Genomic DNA, 21,484 nt, shown 5'->3' with positions numbered 1-21,484 from the left:
ATAAAGGGCAGGAGGGACGGATTAGGGGCATTACAATGGAACAGACAAGCCAGGAGGGAGGGAATAGGGGTCTGCACATGTAAACAGAGGGCTGGGGGCAAGGGGGCAGGGCAGGAGCAGCAAGATGACCATGGAGGTCAGGCAGGATGGGCACTAGAAACAAGACACACCATGGAGAGCAACAATGAGACTATGATGGCAAACACACAGACCATGGAGGGAAGGTGGGAGGGGGTCAGGGGCAGCTAGCTGACCACACAGGGAAGGTGGGAGGGGCCATGGCAGCACAGAAGACCATGCATGGCAAGCGGGAGGGTTAGTGGCAGCACAATGGCTATGATGGGTAAGAAGGAGGGTGCAGGGGCATGCACAAAGGACCATGGAGGATAGAAGGGAGGGTCAGGACCTGGGCACAGACAAGAGAGTTCAGGGGAAGGGGCCTCGCAACAGACCACGCGGGGCAGGCAGGAGGAGCAGTTGCAGCACAACAGACCAGGGAGGGCAGAAGGGTGTGGCAGTAAAATGGACCATGGAGGACAGGAGGAAGGGGATAGGGGCATGGCATGTGGACAGGCAGGGTGGAGGTGGCAGGGACAGGTTACAGTCATCTGACAATGCTAGGCAGGTGGAAGGGGAGTGGCAGCTCAACAGAACACTCAGAGTAGATAGGAGTGGCAGGTTCATGGAACATGGTGGGCAAAAAGGATGGAGCAGGGGCATGCACAAAGACATCGGAGGGCAGGGGAAAGAGAATAGGGGCAGCAAGCTAAGCACAGAGGCTAAGCAGGAGGTCAATGATGGGCCATAGAATTGGGCAATGGAGGGCAGGAGGAGTGGACTGGTACATCATGCTAAATGGAGGGCAGTGGCAGCACATCAGACCATGCATGGCAGGAGGGAGGAGGCTAGTCCATGGATTCAGACAACAGAGGATAGGGAGGAGGTGGATGGGGCAGCAAGCTAACTGTTCAGAGAAGGTGGGTATTAGGAACTTTATTGTTTTTAAAATGTGTGTCTGTGCGAACTACTTAAAATATGAACAAGTATGCAGCATAATCTCACTTTTATTCAGGAAGAAGGGGACGTTTGTGACTGTGACTCTGGGCTCACTTGGCAGAAACACCCCCTGACCCTCCACCCCGCATCGCAAAATGTAATGCCCGTGAAAAGGGTAGGTGGACGCAGTGTTATATAGAACATAGTCCTGAGAGCACGATTGAAAATGAAAACTAGATATAGTATATGGTATAAACTATGCACCAAAAAGTGTGATAGAAGATGAACCGGGGCGTGAAATATAATATGCAATACATTGTGCGCAATGACAGAGTCATTGGAGAGCGCAAGATAGTACAGGCACTAGCGCGTGCTATGCGATATACGCCTTGGAGTGTAATATGCACAGGGCAGTGATGTGTAACCTAACTAGTCTCTAAAGTTGTAATATAAAATATGTGCTGGGGAGTGTAACGTTACATATGCACTGTGACAAAGATATGGATCCCAGATTGTAATATGTATGGCATAGCGCTGTGCGTTATAACATAGGCATCGAGGAAGGCACGTTAGATGGGTCAATATAACCGGTGCGAAGACACGTGTGGCATGACATATTCACGGGGTGGTGTTACAGTGCACATGGGCTAGAGAGTGTCATAGCATACTTACTAGCTGGTGGAATACAACACAGAGGTGTGTGGCACTCGGCGGGCAATGGTGGGTGTAACACAGCATTGGGCTCAGCCAGGAGCACGCTGTGATTCTCAAGTGAGGTTCGTCTCCTTTCCAGAGAGTAAAATAAAAAGTATTACACATCCGGCGGTGGATGTGTGTTTTATTAACCATGAGGGGGGTTTCTAGCATAGTTTGGTTGAATTTTTGTCGAATCCCCTTTGAATGGCTTGGTGTGCATGTGTATTAAATGTGCCCGTCAATAGCTACTCATGTTTGTATAAATAAACAACAAGGGTGTCTACTTAGAGAGTACCCACCGGCGGGGGCGCCGGGATTAGGCACAGTAGGGCGTCAGACACATCAGAGCTTCACTAGCGGTGTAAATACATTCCACGTGGATTCATTGTATGCATAGTCGCCTTTTAATGAATATCACGCAAATCGTCATGGTGATAGGTACATACGGTTTGTCCAGCATGTCCTAGGTGTTTCTATAAATATATATTTTTTTAAAATAATAAAAAACAAAGGCCGGCCTCGGGGGATGGGGTCCCCAGGGCCATAAGTGGCCTGAGGAGGGGGGCAAAGCAGCCCCCCTCCTAAAGAATAATAAAAACAAAATGCCATGACCCTGGGGTTGGGGTCCTCGGGCCGATTAAGGCCTTGGGAGGGCCAAAAATATTTTTTTTCAACAAAACAAATTAGGGTGCAGGCCCTGGGGGATGGGGTCCCCAGGGCCAATAAATTAGAAAAAGAAGGGGGGCCACACAGCCCTCCTTCTTAAAAAAATAAAATAAATCAAACACCGGCATCGTGCCAGAGGCCACGCCCCCTCCTTGCAGCACTCTGCAAACGCGCCCCCTGCCCAGTTGTAAGTTGGGGATACCTGTTGGGCCAACTAGCCCAACAGGTATCTCCAGTATGCGCCAGGGAGCTGCGTTGCAGACAGGTGTTCTGAGGCCATGCCCCTTTTTACACCTCTATGCAACGCAGCTCTGTGGCGCTTACTGGAGGTACCTAGTGGGCTAGTTTGACCCTAGGGACCCTTAGGATTCAAGGGGACTTAATCTCTCAACTTAGAACGGCCACAGGGCGCGTTTACACAGTGGTGAAGGGAGGGGACGGGACGTGAGGTGACGTGTGCAAACACGCCCTGTGGCACGTTTTAAATTGGGGAAATAATCCCATTTCAATCCTGAGGGACCCTGGGGGCCAACTAGCCCACCAGGTGCTTCCAGTAAGCGCCACTGCTCTGCGTTGAGGTGGTGCAGGCCGTGCCCCTTTTTACACCTCTCTGCAATGGCGCTTACTGGATGTACCTAGTGGGCTATTTTGCCCCTAGGGACCCTCAGGATTCAAGGGGTCTTAATCTCCCAACTTAAAAAACGGCCACAGGGCGTGTTTACACAGTGGGGAAGGGAGGGGACGGGGCCTGAGGTGACGTGTGCAAACACACCCTATGGAGCGTTTTAAGTTGGGGAAATAATTCACCTTCAATCCTGAGGGCCCCTGGGGGCTAACTAGCCCACCAGGTGCTTCCAGTAAGCGCCACTGAGCTGCGTTGCAGAGAGGTGGTCCAGGCCGTGCCACTTTTTACACCTCTCTGCAACGCAGCTCTGTGGCGCTTACTGGAGATACCTAGTGGGCTAGTTGAACCCTAGGGACCCTCAGGATTCAAATGAACTTAATCTCCCAACTTAAAACGGCCACAGGGCGTGCTTACACAGTGGGGAAGGGAAGGGACGGGGCCTGAGGTGACGTGTGCAAACATGCCCTGTGGCGCGTTTTAAGAGGTAGTTTTAATCCCCTGCCCTATTATATACTAGGGGCTTACAGAGAAGGTCATGCTAATCACAGGGGGACCCCAACGCATAGTATTCCCTAGTGTATGTAGGTGTTTTCACTGTATTCTGAGTGTCTTTTAACATAGCACTGGCTCTAGGACTGGTTAGTCAGACTCAGTTACCACCAGTAGCCATCTGAAAAAGTTGAGGGTACAGGATGATTTTGCAACAAGGCTTCTTTCTGCTCTTCTGTTTGCTCTTTCTGCACGTTATCCTTCTTCCTGCACTTTTCTTTGTCTTTGAGGACTTCTGTTGCTTCTTTCTGCATTTCTTTTTTTTCTTTCTGTGCGTTTTTTCTTCTTTCTTCACATGTCCTATCTCTGTAGGCATAGTTAGAAATTAGCATTTAAAAAACCTTTGAAATTCACGGAAAAAACCATAGGTTACAGGCACGTTATAGTTAGGAATTTGCATTTAAAAAACCTTAGAAATTCACTGAAAAAACCATAGGTTTCAGGGGCGTTATAGTTAGCTGGACTTTTCACTCGTACAAAACCATTGAAATTCCCCCGTTATAGTTAGTTCAGCTAACTATAACTGGCGCGCCCGCAATGCACTGCTGATGATGTCACATATTACATCACTCATGACATGGTGAGTGACATCACTCATGACATCACTGATGACATCATCCTTGTGATAGAGTGGCAGACCTCCTCTGCCCCTAATATAACCTTTGATACACACATTCAAAAATAGAAACTAAAATGTTCAAAACAATGGACATACCAATACCAGTTACAACAACCTATTCAGTAATTCTAAGATCCACAGACACATACACTCATTCACCAACAGTCCTATACAGTCACTCATACATGTACTCACTCATCATATGTACTCATACACCTATACATCCTGTTACACAACGCCACTCATCCATAGAGTTACTCACACACATAGTCACTCATGCTAATAAAGAATCAAACATCCATTTACTTGCATATACAGTTATACACCCACCACCACACTTACTTCTACAGAAACTTGCACATACTTAGTCTTTTAAACAATCACTTATAGAAACACATAATTATTCATACAGGAACTCTTTCAATCTCTCACTCTCACATATACTCACTTATATACACCAATAGTCACATATACTAGTTTAAAACATATGTAGTTACTCATAAATACACTATTGAGACAGTCCTTCACTTACTAACACACCCATGCACACACTCATCCACCCATACAGTCCTGCACACATGCTGTCTTCAACACATACAAACAGTGAGTCACTCATTCATGCACCTATGCACTACGTAATACCCCCCACCGAACCATACAGACACTCATACTGATATTCAAAAAATAAACTAATAACCTATATAGACACTCATGTAGCTACTCACCAACCCATGCAGCCACTTATACACAAAGTGAGAGACTGATACAGATATTTACATATTTAAACATTACTCACTAAGCCATGTATTCACTAAGATACACTTAATCAGTCAGTTATACAATCAATTTTTCAAAAACAAATCATCCATTTAGACACTTATATACCCATTTATTCTTCCATCGACCTTGAGATATACATATATAAAACATATGTAATTTTCAGAAAAACACACATTCACTGGATGATGTAATCAGTGATGTCATCAGTGATGTCATTTGAGATGTCATCAGTGATGTCATGAGTGATGTCACCGACCATGTCATGAGTGATGTAATATGTGATTTCATCAGCAGTGCATTGCGGGCGCGTGAGTTATAGTTAGCTGAACTAACTATAACGGGGGAATTTCAATGGTTTTGTACGAGTGAAAAGTCCCGCTAACTATAACGCCCCTGAAACCTATGGTTTTTTCAGTGAATATATATATATATATATATACACACACACACACACATATATATATATATATGTATACATACATATATATATTTATAGATACATATTTTTTTTTCAACACGCCCGTTCCCGCTCCGAAAGCAGGCTCCAGCACGCTGGGGTTCGCTCAAAGCAGACTTTAATTGTGGCTCTGGTGAGGCGTTTCGACCGTCAGCGTGGTCTTTCTCACAACAACTGTAAGGCGCCATTTTGCACTTTTATCAGTTGCTCATTTTCAAATATTTTGGAATTTGTTGAAAACGCCCAAACAGTAACAGTATTTCTTGTGTTAAAACCAGATGAAGAGGATACCCCGTCACCCTCCCCTCCTCTTTCCATGCTGTGTCTCTCAGCCTCCTCTTTCCCTCCTCCATTCTCTGTCTACTTCCCCTGCTCCTATCCCCTCCCCTGAATCTCTCCCCTTGCCTGCTTTTTCCCTTACGTATATGTCCTTCTTGTTTGTCTCTACCTTACATGTAACTATGTTACCATGCTCTAATAACTGTGTAACCTTTGTAACGATGTAACCTGCAACTGTGGTCTGATACTCATGAAAAGCGCTCTGATACCTCCGGGTCTAGCCAGCGCTATATGAAACCGTTAAAAATAAAATAAATAAATAAATAAATACAATAATACTTACACAGTGTTGCTTTACACAGAGTCCTCATTTCTGCAAAATTTTCACAACTCATTTTTCTCCATCGTCCAGACTGTGTGTGCAGAGCTGCACATGTATTTAGTAGTTCTTCACTGACATCCTCCTCAGTCCAATTCGTAAAAGATACTTCCGAGTTGTCAAACCATTTAAAAGTATTATCTATAATGGATAAACGTTTATTAGAATATAATTAGTGCTCAATGGACTAAATTAACCATTTGTACCTGGTAGGTGTCTTCAGAAGTATTATATAAATGATGCACTTTTGTGTAACGCAGAAACTAAGAGTATATGCTGTGTGCCCCTTGGATCAACTGTAACTATCTTTTTTTTTTTTTCATAACAAATTTTATCATGTATTTATGACAGAGTGGCCCAGCGGGCTACATATAGTAACCATCTTCTTTTAATTTGGGCAACAGTCCTTGGACACATGTCTGCAAGTCTACAGCTCGGGCACTCACGAGGGCCCTGACAGACTATCCTAGTTTCTGCTACTCTAAACTTTCATAGCAACAGTGAGGCCTCGCAGGTGATGTGACTGCTATAAAATGAAATGCCCACTCATTTCAAACATCAATGACCTCGAACTAAAAAGCATGCACGTTAGAGTGAGACCTGCTCTACCTGTAAAACAAACATTTCATAAGCAGCGCACTTTTGCTTTCCATTAACCCCTTCCCCGCTCATGACGGAACCGTTCCGTCATGAGCCACGGTTGCCGTGTGCTCATGACGGAACGGTTCCGTCATGACACGCCCGTTGGCGGCCGCTCCGCCTACGCGGCGCTGTTTCCCCGCCTGTGCGGGGGGACAACGCAAATGGGCGGAGTCATGACGGAACCGTTCCGTCATGAGCACAGGTCAACCGTGGCTCATGACGGAGCGGCTCCGTCATGAGCACAGGCCCGCCGCGCTGCCCCCCTGCCCCCCCCCAGCGCTGCAGCGGAATGTCCGCAGCAGCGAAGGGGTTAAGCAAGAGCTAGACGTAGATCTGAATACGGTAAACAACAATAAGGCTACAAAGTGTAGCATACACACCAGTTACCTGTATATAAATCATTTATTAGTTGTTTCTTTTTCCGCAGTTGTCCCTTTTAAAGTCTAGTGTTAATCAATACCTTTTGATTTTACTAAAATGAAATAAATCATATACTTAATTATAGGGGCTTTCAGCAAACCCTTTTCAACCAATGCTTGCAGTGCTGTGTCATTCACATACTTCGTCCGCCCACTACAGCATAGAGCACGAGGCGAGCGGCGGCTACACATTAATGGCAGAGGAGCATCACCATGGACAGCAGGGAGGAGGAGAGATGGGCACTGTAAGTGCGCATGTAGGTTTGGTTGGTTGAACCGACATGCACATTTAGATTGCGCCAACCCAGCTGTGTTGTACAGCCGGGTGGGGAAAATTCACAGACTCTCTGTGCCTGAGCGAGCGTTAAACCAGCCCGCTCAGGCCAATCCCGTCACTGCTCTCATACTGGGTAATAGCATGAGAGCTGCGTCTGGGTTGGGAGGAGATTCGGGGAGTCTGTGCTGTGTGGCCGCTAGGAGCAGAGGAACACCGAGGCGGCCAGCAGCAAGACCAGGAGCAGCAGCGACAGGTAAGTGTTTTTTTATTATTATTTCTGTTGCCAGCAGCCACCACTGCATAAGGCACTGGGTTAGATATAGTGATGAGGAGATGACAGATCCCCAACACTTGAGTTGTACAAAAACCAGGACAAACCAAAACAAGCTTTGGTACAGTCAAAAAGCTGCCGCCAAGCCAGTCTCCGGACACCATACAGCTCACTCCAGGGCATACCATGGCAGCGACCGGAGAAAGCACAGCTTGGCAGTCCATGCCACTATATGGTGCTGGGCTGCTAACACGTGGTTCAGTGGAAAGGGACTCTCGCGTTCAGCTCCGGTACAGACAATTCGCTCAAAAACAGTGACAGGAGTGTTGCATGTGTACCTCCATCTCCCAGGAAGTGCCACTGCAGTGTAGCCCTAATAGAGGTGGATGGTCAGGATTCTTTGGCGCCCAACTAGAGCACTAGAAAGACACAGCTGCCATCTTCGGCGGTTATCCACATCCCCTTACACACCCAGGTAGCCTGCTAGAAAAGTGTTCTTCAAAGAAAAAAGGGAGCTAGCTGTCACCCTGCTGGGAGAAGCAAACAAATTTTCCCATCCCAGTCTTAGGCAGGTGTTAAAAATGTATCTTATCCAGGTGATAGACATCAAGTTTCAGGCAGTCAGCAAGGACAACCCTATTGGATGAGGATTGACTCTTTGACCAAATTCTAAGCCACAGGAGGAGAGGTTGCATTTTTATAAATTCATTATTATACCCAATCCCAACCTCTCTGAATGGCATATGAAGGAGCTAGGACTTTTAGGGACAGATAATAGCCTTGTAATAAAACCATCCTCAATTGTTTCCAAACTCTCCTGATCGCTAATTACCAACACCCCAGGGCCATAGGAAGCAACAGCACAGCATTTGGCTTTATACATGGCCGTGAGTTCCCTATAGGGCTTCTGACCTAGTTTACGAGCAAAGTTGAGGACAGCCTGTAGAGCTTTGGAAAAGGCAACAGCTCTACTGGACTTCAAAGGACCCCATATTGATGCGTGTCAAAAGAAATTCCTAGATAGGAAAACAAGGGGACAGTACTGACCTTATTGCTGTTGACTACAAAGGCAGTGCTATCCTTATTCCTTGCACCAAAGATCATTACATGCGTTTTGGCCTGGTTGCCCTTAGGTCTAGGCTGGCCATGAACTGGCAGAAACGGTCCAGCAAGTGTTGTAGACCTATTGCTGCAACTGGCTATTAGGACAGTATCGTCAGCGTAGATTAACATGGGAATACTGCGATCACCTATACGGGGACAATCTGCCCTAAGCTCTAATAGCTGGTCCACCAGGCCATTTACATACAGTGGACGCAGTGGCTCACCCAACCGGCAGCTGGCTGATACCAACAAAACCTTGCTCAATTCGATCTCTGGGCCAGCAGGAAACATTATCAGGGGCCAAAATGGAGTAGGAAAGCCCTGAGGGTGACAAGTGTGGGCTATGGTCTGGGGAGGACATATTCTCCAAGTCAGGGTCAGCATAGAGCTTCGTAAAATGCTTAACCCAAGTATCAGGAGGAATCACAGTGCCAATACCAGGGTCTTTAATGGTCTCAAAATAATTATGAAGTACTTTTGCACAAAACACTTTGCTGTCTCTTTGCTCACTTGCTTGCGGTAGGGAGGAATAGGCTTCTTCTCTAGTAGTGTTCTTTCTCACTCTAAGGGCATTTTGTTACAGGGTCCTACAGCTTCCGACCATCCTGATCTCTGGGTATCTTCTTCTGGCAGTTAAAAACTGCTCATGCACCTTGGTACAAATTGAGTCGAACCACTTGGCAGGCTGCCTGCTACCTGATTAAATTGAGACCAAAAACAAGTCATAAGCCACATGACTGATCCTGTCGAAGCTATTAAGAAGCTCGATGCCACCACTCTGCTTATAATTATCAACAAAGCACATCAAGAATTCAGGAAGTGAGGAGGCCACCAGATGTGTTAAAAAGGTCACCAAGTGGCAAGTCAGTGAGACTATAATCCAGCAACAGGTACTTCAGTGTCTATGAAAAAAGGATAAAATAGATATGGCTAAGAGTACCCCTCACCACATAGGTGGGCATAGTCACGCTTCTAGCTCCAGAAGCATCCTGCGGGCCCAACCTGGACACAATGGTAGGCCTGTCTTGGCTAAGACTTCTTACTATTCCCAAGGCGATGTCAGCCAGGCCATCTGGGGCCTTGGACTGCGCAGATGGAGCCTCGTTAGTAGTACTGCCTATGGGGCTAGGTGGCAGTGAACTTGCAGAGCGATGCACCAGCACGATGTCCCTCAGGTTAGCCAATGCTTCCTCCACCTTCTCCAAGCAAATCAAAATTGGGTCCAACGCCCTTGTGAAAGAGGACATTACAATCCTACACACTTCCCCAGATAAGCCAGATAGAGTCTCCTGAATATGGTTTAAAGATTAAGAGCTAGGTTCCAAGTTTAAAACAGGAGCTGGGGTGAACGTAGCAACCGGGGGGGGGGGGGACAGGGCATTGTGTCTTAGACTTGGCCCCCATTTCCACCCTTTTGTTCTTACCCCCTAGACTTGTTATCTTGCCTATGTTAGTCAGGCAAGGCAATGATTGATCCCTCAGGCAATGGTCCTGAAACTCCTAGGCCACGGTGACATCCAGAACATTTGCGCTTGGAGAGTGATCAAGGCATCATAGCTTGTAGTTAGCATGGGGGAGTCAATGTTCAATCAATCAATCAATCAGGTGTTTGTTAAGCGCGACTACTCACCTGTGAGGGTCTCAAGGCATTAGGGGGGATGGGGGGGAGCAGGTTCCAGTCCATCAAGGAGGGGGTCTGTCAAAGATGACCGGGGCTGACATGTTGACTGACGTATTGAGCTGAAGGTGGATCACATAATTGCTCAGGTGCTAGCTCATGCAGGCATGACAGGGAGAGATGCTGTTCGACGAGATCAATTTCCCTGCTGATGTCCCCCATGGCTCGCTGCAGGAAGCCAACAAGGGGAGGGCTCGGTGCTGATTTTGTAGGTGCAGCCCTCCGTTCCCCATGATGAACCAGCACAAAGTAGACCAGCAATTGATAGGTCAGCAAAAGCCAAGGTGCAAATAAGTAGAGATAAAAAAGCGAAGTGCTCAAAGTAAATGCTCAGTACATTTGGTGGCAGATGAAAGGGTGGGTAGTCCAGCACAGCCTACTCGGGGCAATGATGGGCGTAGAAGGGCCCCCCTTGGCATGGGTTTCGCATGGGCTTTGCTCTGGTGTGTCCCATGCAGCGTGAGGCCAAGTCCCATTTTGTGCGCATTAGAAGTGGCCCTGCCTCTTCCTTGGCCGATGCAGCACCTCCGGGTGCAGTGAGTTGTGGTGTCGGTGGTCCAAAGGACTGGCAGTGCTCGCGGTGGTCTGATCCCCCTCGTGGAAATTACACATATGTCCCGCCAATCAATCAGTTGTAAATCTCCCCAACTAGGGTTGCAAGAAACCATGGTGCAAGTCTAAAAGGAAAGGTGGTATGGATACCCTCTTGGGTGAGTAGTGAGCTATACAAATCAATATAACATAATATAACAACAAATAATAAAAACACATTCTTGTACTGTTTGACTATTATTTACCTATTCTATAGATAAATATATTTGTACATAAAAAAACTACTTATGCACTTGATGGAAAGAAAATTGTAAGAAAATCATATTAGCAAAAGTGAAATGCACACTTACCATCCGTGTCAAAAAAGATTCCAAGAAAAACCTCTTCTGGCCCTTGCCATTCATTTTTAAATGTTTCAATTATAAATTTGTTTTCCTCCTCATTATTGATACTGATGACGTCAGCACCAGAAACTAAATGACAAAGAAGAAACATGAGACAAATTCTGTTAGATTTCTATATTCAAATGTATGGTGAATGTATCACACACTTTTAGCAATCACTGAACTGTAGTCATCATTGTAAGAATAGGATCTTAAGACTTTGACCCAAGATATAAAATTGCAGAATCAGAAGCCGGAGAAAGTCGAACAAGCGAATTTGTCCTCCGGGTTAACCCTGGCGCACCGTCCTGTCCCGCATGTTAAGACAGTTTTTAACTGTTACTCAGTGTTTTGCAGAGATAGCTTATATCAGGGGTACTCATAGTACGGCCCGCGGGCCGTCAGCGGCCCGGCAAGCCTTCCTTGGCGGCCCGCTGGGGCTCTCAGTTGTGCATACTTAATTCCGAGAGGTAATCAAATTGATTTCCGAGGCCCGTGTTTCAAGAGACTGCACAAGCGCAGACGTTCAAGTGGTGGCGCTAACAGAATTATGTGACTGGGAGGGAAAGTGCGAGCACTTTGGAGCAGCTGTCGAAAATCACATGGTGCTTCGAGTTACCACCCGGGATAGCCTTCCTTCGTGCCATGAGGCCTCCTCGAAGGCAAGCAATCTTGCCTCTTGGCTGACAGTGGCATGCATGGAAACCCCTCGAAGCTGTCAGAAATGGACTCGCCAAAAGGCCTCTTCGCAATAAACCACCTTCCCTAAATGTATTCCGGTCATATCTACTATCGGTGTGCTGCTACTTGTTTTTTGTGGCATCAAAAGCAAAACGCGTGCAGATTCCATCAAAAATCTACCCCAGTTTCTTTATTTGCCCCTTAAAAATACACAGTGCAAATTTTGCAGATAAACCCTGATAAATGCACAAAGCAGGTTTTCTATAATTCTCCCAGGACTTGATGATCATCATTGACTCGACCTGACGGTATTGAAGTGCTTTACATGAGCACCAGCTGCATTACAGATTAACACTTGCATTTTGTTAGGCACGGGGAGATTAGGTGATTTGCCCAGAATCACAGGATGCCGAGCGTCCCTGCCGTGTAAAATTACAGTTTCACTACGTTTTTCACCCAGCATACAGTTAACAGACATGCCAACACTCCCGATTCAGGCGGGAGACTAGCAATGAAACCTATTCCTGCAAGCAAAAACCCGATTCCTCGGGGTTTCAGCAGACAGGGCTCGGTATTGTGTAACGTGCTAATTCTTCCAGCAATAGTCAGAATGGCGATGCAGGAGGTCTAGAAGAGGTGAAATACCAACAAAGCCTCATTAACAAGCAATGGTCTGTGAAGTACTGGGAGGGGGGGGGGGGTGGCGGCTGTGTGTGTGCCCGAAGCTGTTTCAGCCCGGGCTGACGAGGGAGGAGGGGGAGGGAGGAGAGGGGGGGGGGTGTATGCACTGGCCACAACCTGCCAGGCCAGTTCAAACTCTTGCATCCCCCTCTTTCTCAGCCTGCGATTGCGCTCCATGCTTCTGAAAGGTGATTTAAAAAACACGTGAATTTGCTTTCAAATGTCCGATCCTGCAGCAGCACATTCAAAGTCCATACATGACAGAAACCCGATTGAAGGCCCCATTCTCCTGAATTTTTTTTTTTTTAACTCTCCCACTTTGCTTTTCTGGAATGTTGGCATGTATGAGTTAATATCAAATTCTTATGACATTAAACACTGTACTTTTGTATTTATTGAAAAACAGCTTTTTTCAAATGTACCAACCAAATGTTTAACAGGTTCTCACTGTGAGGAACATATTAAGTCAACGGCGCGTTAACATGTGTTGTTGTTGTTGTTGTGCTCATCTCTAGCCCGCCCCGCCTCCCAGCTGAGACGCCCTCGCCCCTCCCCCTCCACTACCCATATATGACAACAGTTCCCGCGCGCAGCGTCCACGCGCAGCGTCCGCGCCCAACCCGCGCCGAAGGTGCGCCAAAGGTAAGCCCGTCTACGCCCGTCCGCGCCTGGACCGCGCCCAGCGCCAGACCCCCTGCCCCGCGCGCTGCCCAGCCCTCCCGCATTACCTACGATGCCACCACCCTCCTAGCCCTTAACCCCGGTCGCGCCCCCAACTGCGTCCAAGCCGCTCCTGGACAGACCCATGGTCCTTTCTCCTGCTACTCCTGCAAATTCACCGGCACCAACAACATCTCCGCTACTACCACACCTCAGATTCCCGACCCCAACCACCTACAATGCATCCTTCTCAACACCCGATCTGTCCACAGACACGCCATTGACCTATGGAATCTACTAGACACCACCTCCCCGGACGTCGCCTTCCTAACGGAAACATGGATGAACGCTTCCTCCGCCCCAGACATCACCATTGCCATCCCTGAAGACTATAAGATCACTCGCAAAGACCGTACCAGCCACACAGGAGGAGGAATCGCTATCGTCCATAAGAAATCAATCCGCATCTCAACCAGCTCTGACGCCAACCTCGCCAACTCCGAACACCTTCACTTCCAGATCCACATCGACCCCAAGACCACACTCAGAGGCACCCTCCTCTACAGACCACCAGGACCCCGCGCAAAATTCAGTGAAGACATCACGGACTTCATCACTCCACTCGCGCTCCCCTCCAAAGAATACATCCTTCTGGGAGACCTCAACTTTCACCTTGAAAAGATCAACGACCACAACACCACCACCCTCCTGGACAACCTCGCCAACCTCGGACTTAAACAACTGGTCACTTCCCCTACCCACATCGCAGGTCACACACTCGACCCCATCTTCACATCCAGCAATCATGTCTCCTTCAGCCACACTACGGATCTCCTCTGGACTGACCACAGCTGCGTTCACTTCACCTACAACAAGCCCAAACCCACCAACCACCTCCAACCGACTCTGCAAAGAAACTGGAACAAAATCACCTCCGACCAGATCTCCTCATCGCTCCTTCTAAACACCCCAGCCCACTCCTCGGACCCAAACCTAGCCGCCGCCAACTTCACCCTATGGCTATCCAACACCGCAGACACCTTAGCACCACTGAAAAAACGTCAAAGCAAACCTGGCAACAAGAAGGCCTCATGGTTCAACGATGATCTTAAGAAGTCCAAGAAACTCTGCCGCACCCTTGAAAAAGCGTGGAAAAAAGACCCAACCACCAACACCAAGGACGCCTTCAAAAACGCCACCCGCACTCACCACCAACTAATCCGAAAGGCCAAGAAAACAGCATTCAAGGACCGACTCGACAACAACGCCCACAACAGCAAGGAACTTTTCAACATCGTCAAGGAGTTTTCCAATCCCTCGGCCAACTCCAACGACATCACCCCCTCTCAAGCCCTCTGCGACTCCCTAGCCTCATTCTTCCACAACAAGATTGCAGACATCCACAACAGCTTCGACAACCAACCCGGGGCCCAACCCACCCAACCACATGCTGAACACTCTCCCCCCGCGAACACCCTTAACGACTGGAACCCAATCTCCACTGAGGACACCATCCGCCTAATGAACTCCATCCACTCAGGATCCCCCACAGACCCATGCCCTCACCACATCTTCAACAAAGCAGACTCCGTCATAGCACCGCACCTCCGAGACGTCATCAACTGCTCCTTCAACTCCGCCACCTTTCCGGAAACCTGGAAACACGCTGAACTCACCGCCCTTCTGAAAAAACCCACAGCGGACCCCACCGAACTCAAAAATTACCGCCCCATCTCGCTCCTTCCATTCCCGGCCAAAGTAATCGAGAAAGCTGTCAACAACCAGCTCACCGCTTTCCTCGAAGCCAACAAATCCCTCGACTCCTCACAATCTGGCTTCCGAGCAAAACACAGCACTGAGACCGCCCTTATCGCAGCAACAGACGACATTCGAACCCTACTGGACAATGGAGATACAGTCGCCCTCATCCTCCTCGACCTCTCTGCTGCCTTCGACACAGTCTGCCACAGCACCCTTTTACAACGCCTCACCAACATCGGAATACATGGAAAAGCACTTGGATGGATCACCTCGTTCCTCACCGGAAGAACCCAGAGAGTCCGTCTTCCACCATTCAAGTCCGAGGCCACCGAAGTCATCTGTGGCGTACCACAAGGATCCTCTCTCAGCCCCACCCTCTTCAACGTATACATGAGCCCCCTCGCGACCATCGCCCGCCAACACAACCTCAACATCATCTCTTACGCGGATGACACTCAACTGATCCTTTCTCTCACCAAGGATCCCAGCACCGCCAAAACTAACCTACACGAAGGAATGAAAGAAGTTGCTGAATGGATGAAACATAGCCGTCTGAAACTGAACTCGGATAAAACAGAAGTCCTCATCCTAGGTACATCCCCCTCTGCATGGGACGACTCTTGGTGGCCGGTAGCCCTTGGAAAAGCACCCATCCCGACAGACCACGCACGGAACCTAGGCGTTATCCTGGATTCTTCACTTTCAATGAACAGACAAGTCAGCGCCGTATCTTCATCTTGCTTCAACATTCTTCGCATGCTCAAAAAAACATTTCGATGGATCCCCACCGAAACCAGGAAAACAGTCACCCATGCTCTAGTCACGAGCCGACTGGACTACGGAAACACCCTCTACGCAGGCACTACCGCTAAACTCCAAAAGAAACTCCAACGAATACAAAACGCCTCAGCCAGAATCATATTAGACATCCCTCGCAACGAACACATCTCTGGTCACCTGAAAGACCTCCACTGGCTACCCGTCAATAAGAGAATCACTTTCCGACTGCTAACCCACGCACACAAATCACTCTACGACATCGGACCAGAATGCCTCAACTCAAGACTGTCCTTCTACACCCCCTCCCGTCAACTACGTTCCTCCAGCCAAGCCCTCGCCACCGTGCCTCGCATCAACAAGACCACCATGGGAGGCAGATCCTTCTCTTACCTGGCTGCTAAAACATGGAACTCACTCCCCACTCACCTTCGCCTTACCCAGAACCACCTGGCTTTCAGAAAGCAACTTAAAACGTGGATTTTTGACAAGTAATCCTCCCCCCCCCCCCTCCTTAGCGCCTTGAGACCCTCTGGGTATGTAGTGCGCTTTATAAATTCTCTGACTTGACTTGACTTGACTAATTGGTGGAACAACTTTTCGTTTTCGCTTCACATTTGCGTGCTTTTGATGTCCCAGGCTGCTCACACCAGCAGAGGAGACTTCTGCAAACACACTTAGCACATGAAAGGGTGTTTGGTGCAGTCACACTGCCCAGTGCCAGGGGGGGGCAGGGCCGCTAGAAGCACCTTTTGTTTTCCTGGTAATCAGATTGTCAGTCTGTTGTTGTGACAGAGGCAGGCAGGGACAGACAGAGGCAGGCAGGGACAGACAGAGGGAGGCAGGGACAGACAGAGGGAGGCAGGGACAGACAGAGGGAGGCAGGGACAGACAGAGGCAGGGACAGACAGAGGCAGGGACAGACAGAGGCAGGCAGGGACAGACAGAGGCAGGCAGGGACAGACAGAGGCAGGCAGGGACAGACAGAGGGAGGCAGGGACAGACAGAGGGAGGCAGGGACAGACAGAGGGAGGCAGGGACAGACAGAGGGAGGCAGGGACAGACAGAGGGAGGCAGGGACAGACAGAGGGAGGCAGGGACAGACAGAGGGAGGCAGGGACAGACAGAGGGAGGCAGGGACAGACAGAGGGAGGCAGGGACAGAGAGAGGGAGGCAGGGACAGAGAGAGGGAGGCAGGGACAGAGAGAGGGAGGCAGGGACAGAGAGGGAGGCAGGGACAGAGAGAGCGAGGCAGGGAGGGAGGGAGGGGAGAGGGATATGGATATGGATATGGATATGGAGAGGGATATGGAGAGGGATATGGAGAGGGATAGGGAGAGGGATAGGGAGAGGGATATGGAGAGGGATAGGGAGAGGGATAGGGAGAGGGATAGGGATAGGGATAGGGATAGGGATAGGGATGGGGGAGGGGGAGGGGGAGGGATATGGATATGGAGAGGGATATGGAGAGGGAGAGGGAGAGGGATATGGATATGGATATGGAGAGGGATAGGGAGAGGGATAGGGAGAGGGAGATGGATAGGGAGAGGGATAGGGAGAGGGAGATGGATAGGGAGAGGGATAGGGAGAGGGAGATGGATAGGGATAGGGAGAGGGAGAGGGAGAGGGAGAGGGAGAGGGAGAGGGAGAGGGATAGGGATAGGGAGAGGGAGAGGGAGAGGGATAGGGAGAGGGAGAGGGAGAGGGAGAGGGAGAGGGATGGATGGAGAGGGGGAGAGGGAGGGATGGATGGAGAGGGGGAGAGGGAGAGGGAGATGGATGGAGAGAGAGATGGATGGAGAGGGGGAGAGGGAGAGGGAGATGGATGGAGAGAGAGATGGATGGAGAGGGGGAGAGGGAGAGGGAGAGGGAGGGATGGATGGAGAGGGGGAGAGGGAGAGGGAGAGGGAGGGATGGATGGAGAGGGGGAGAGGGAGAGGGAGATGGATGGAGAGAGAGATGGATGGAGAGGGGGAGAGGGAGAGGGAGATGGATGGAGAGAGAGATGGATGGAGAGAGATGGATGGATGGAGAGAGAGATGGATGGATGGATGGAGAGGGGGAGAGGGAGAGGGAGAGGGAGAGGGAGAGGGAGAGGGAGGGATGGATGGAGAGGGGGAGAGGGAGAGGGAGGGATGGATGGAGAGGGGGAGAGGGAGAGGGAGATGGATGGAGAGAGATGGATGGATGGAGAGAGAGATGGATGGATGGAGAGATGGATGGAGAGAGATGGATGGATGGAGAGAGATGGATGGATGGATGGATGGAGAGATGGATGGAGAGAGATGGATGGATGGAGAGAGAGATGGATGGATGGATGGAGAGATGGATGGATGGATGGAGAGATGGATGGATGGATGGAGAGAGAGATGGATGGATGGATGGAGAGATGGATGGATGGATGGAGAGATGGATGGATGGATGGAGAGATGGATGGATGGAGAGATGGATGGATGGAGAGAGAGATGGATGGATGGATGGAGAGAGAGAGAGAGATGGATGGATGGATGGAGATGGAGAGATGGAGAGAGAGAGATGCGCGCATGCCGGGTCTGGTGGCTCAGTGGACGAAGGCATCCGCTGCAGGGGCCTGTGTTCAAGCTCATGGTCACAGTTTTTTTTTCTAGCCCCGCCCCCTCCCCCGCTGGCCCCGCCCCCTCCCCCACTGACCCCGCCCCCACCGGTGCGGCCCTCGGCCACAAACCACACTCTAAATTTGGCCCCCGAGAGAAAGTTTGTGAGTACCCCTGGCTTATATGGACGTTTGGCCTTTGCCCAAACATAAATAATCCTCATCAGGCCAAGGATCTGGACTTGTGGGCATTGTTTCAGACCACAAAGTGACAGGGAAAAAAACATAAGTCGTATATCTCCAATGGGCTGGCCGTCCATGCTCGCTAATCACAGATGCACAGTTTTTTGAGGGATGCAATAGCACATTATTAGCAAGTTAGATTCGAAAATGCCACTTTTTTTTAAATATTGCCCCATTAAGACGAAGGCAGGGCCTGTATCGTATATAGTGGGAGTGACCTGTAACACAGTCATTCTCAATGAGGCCAAAGGTAAATGGTCATTACTAGCCCTGCACTGTTGACCACGTGTCTCAAAAGGGCCTGCCAGGTTTCAGCAGCTTGAACTGGGGCAGAAGGGTGTAATGCAGCTAAGGTGTGAGAGGTAGAGACAGACAGAGATAGATAAACTGAGACATCACAGAGCAAACAACAAAATCAAAACTGTGCATGTGCGTGTGGTAGCCAGGTGAATGGCCAGATGGCGGCCAGGAGAGCTCTGAGCTCCGACCGAAGGTCTCTGAGGGTTAAACAAGGGTTGTTGAGGGTCTGCTCGAGGTGTCTGATGGCACACAGAGGGAATCTAGGCATGAACATGCTTATTGATTATTTTTTGCATGCTGTGCTTTACTATGATGACAGGATCGTAAATACCAGGGGCCTTATCACAGAAGGTGCCCTGGGGCGCAACAGGCGTTTGTGCCTGCTTTGCACGTCCCCGGGGCTCCTTAGTATTAAAGAAGGGGGCGCAGACGCTTGTGCATCCCCGCGCCGGTGCTATCAACAGAGGGTGTTCCCTCATTTGCATGGAGTCAGGAAAAACAACATGGGTGAAAAAGGGCACCCTTGTCTGGTGCCCTGCATAGAGGTTTGGAGGAGATAACAAATCATTTACCTTAACTCTCTCATTAGGCTCAGTGCAAAGTAAAGCAATCCATTTGATCATAGCTTTGCCAATGCCCATTCTTTGGAGTACAGTCATGAGCAAGGGCCATTCTACAGAATAAAATGATTTAGCTGCATATAAAAATGTGGTCACCGCCTCTATCACTGGGTCATCATCATCAAAGCAACTTTTTTCGGTCTGAATTAGATAATAAAAGTGCATAACAACATCATTACATACATCTATCAGTCAATAAAAACAGAATGCATCAGCGTTATTAGGATAAAATCAATAAAAAGACTGAATGCAGGTTAATGCATCAAGTAAAAGAGCACCTGTTCCATCCTGGACTATATATAAAAAAATATAATGGACATGTTGGAAAAATGTTAGCCAAATATATAAATCAACCAGGCAATTCTGGCCAACACAGCACCATACTTAGCAGAACCCCAAAATACTTACATGAAAGCAACAAATCACAACAAAGTGCATTACATTCAGAGTCAACTATTCCAATAGTCATTGGATATTCATAAAAAATATCAAACAATAATAAAGTGCATACTGCATAATGGATCAGGTCAGCCCTAAACTCGTATCTAGCGTCTTACGCAACCTCAATGATACGGCCTAAAAACATGCAACAACATAGGTTGTATAAACAGCAGGTAGTAACTCAAGGTGCAAATCTGCAGACTTGACCAGGACAAAACTCAAAGATTTCAGCAGGGGTAATAAAACAGTTCTACGAGGGAGATCATCCAACTACAGAAAAACATAAAATGCATAAGGTCTTGGGCAGAGAAATTATCACATGTGCAAAGCCCCAATGGCACGTTCCAGGTGTCAGGCTTAGGAAAAGCCAGCAACAAGTGAAATTGATTAAATCGAAATATGGTAAGACGAAACCGATGGTGACTAGTGGACACGCTAAACAACTGGTTCAGTTAGAATTTGTGCATGTCCTTGCACCGAGGGCTTCTCAATTTCTACACTATCTCTCTCAGCTCTTCTCCATGATAGGAAACTACTCCGTGTCCAAAGAATAACCGCCTTCAGAATATTAAGTGGCAAGTCAAACAAAGCTGGTCTGCCTAGCTTAGTTTCAGTATTAAAGTCCTGCTGCAATAGCTTTAACGGATGTTAAAACTATATGACGTGTCTTAGTAAAGATAGAATTTTAACAAATATGAGATTTGGATTATGAGAAGTGATATTGAAATATACCTTGCGATGCTAATGAATTGCAAAAACTACGAAATATTGAAAAAATTGAAAAAATGAAATTAGAAAAAAAGAAGAAAAAATTATAGTTAAAACAAAGTAAAATGTAAAAAAGTTTTTTAAGAAATATATTCAAAGACAGGACATGGGCCGATTCAAGGCGAAATGAAATGTGTGTACCATGATATAATGCTTGCTCGCAAATTGACATACGGTTGATGATCGAATAGTGTGTAAATATGAGTTTATATAAACTATGCACATTTGAGTAAGGTACCTTTGAAACATTCATAAATGAATTGTAAGGTGCAGTGAATAGGAGTGTATATACCTATTACAAAATGGCGCCTATGTTAGAGGGAATGTGTTAGTACCTTCTTTGTGTTTATGATAATGGTAAAGTTGAAAAACATGGCGTTTCCGGAGTGCTGGTGACATCGAGAAAGGCATCTCTGCCGAAACGCGTCTGTTGCTGGTCATTTGGTCACTTGAATAAATTTTGTTGAAAACGCCCCCGGGAGTGCGATATTTTCCTTTGGACGAAAACAGAAGGAGTGGAGCAAAATATTGTTGCGGGGTCCACAGACGCAAAATCTGCACCTGCCTGAGAGTGCTCCGCTTTTTGTGTGGAAAAAGGAGCGTGTGTA

The 21,484-nt window shown here is 48.1% G+C and overlaps 1 protein-coding gene across 1 annotated transcript in view; it reads right to left on the bottom strand.

Moving 5' to 3' along the window:
• The window catches only part of CD302 (CD302 molecule), a 237,817-nt gene that overhangs the window by 77,630 nt on the left and 138,703 nt on the right, over nt 1-21,484 (bottom strand). The window contains exons 3-4 of the mRNA XM_085645466.1: nt 11,340-11,462; nt 6,011-6,187 (exon numbers count right to left, since the gene is read on the bottom strand). Of these exons, the coding sequence (XP_085501592.1) occupies nt 6,011-6,187; nt 11,340-11,462 (300 nt within the window). The remainder of the gene's footprint in view (nt 1-6,010; nt 6,188-11,339; nt 11,463-21,484) is intronic.

Source organism: Triturus cristatus, chromosome 3_1 (assembly GCF_964204655.1).
Source record: "Triturus cristatus chromosome 3_1, aTriCri1.1, whole genome shotgun sequence".
Classification (NCBI taxonomy): Eukaryota; Metazoa; Chordata; class Amphibia; order Caudata; family Salamandridae; genus Triturus; species Triturus cristatus.
This window is presented reverse-complemented; position numbering and strand designations above follow the sequence as displayed.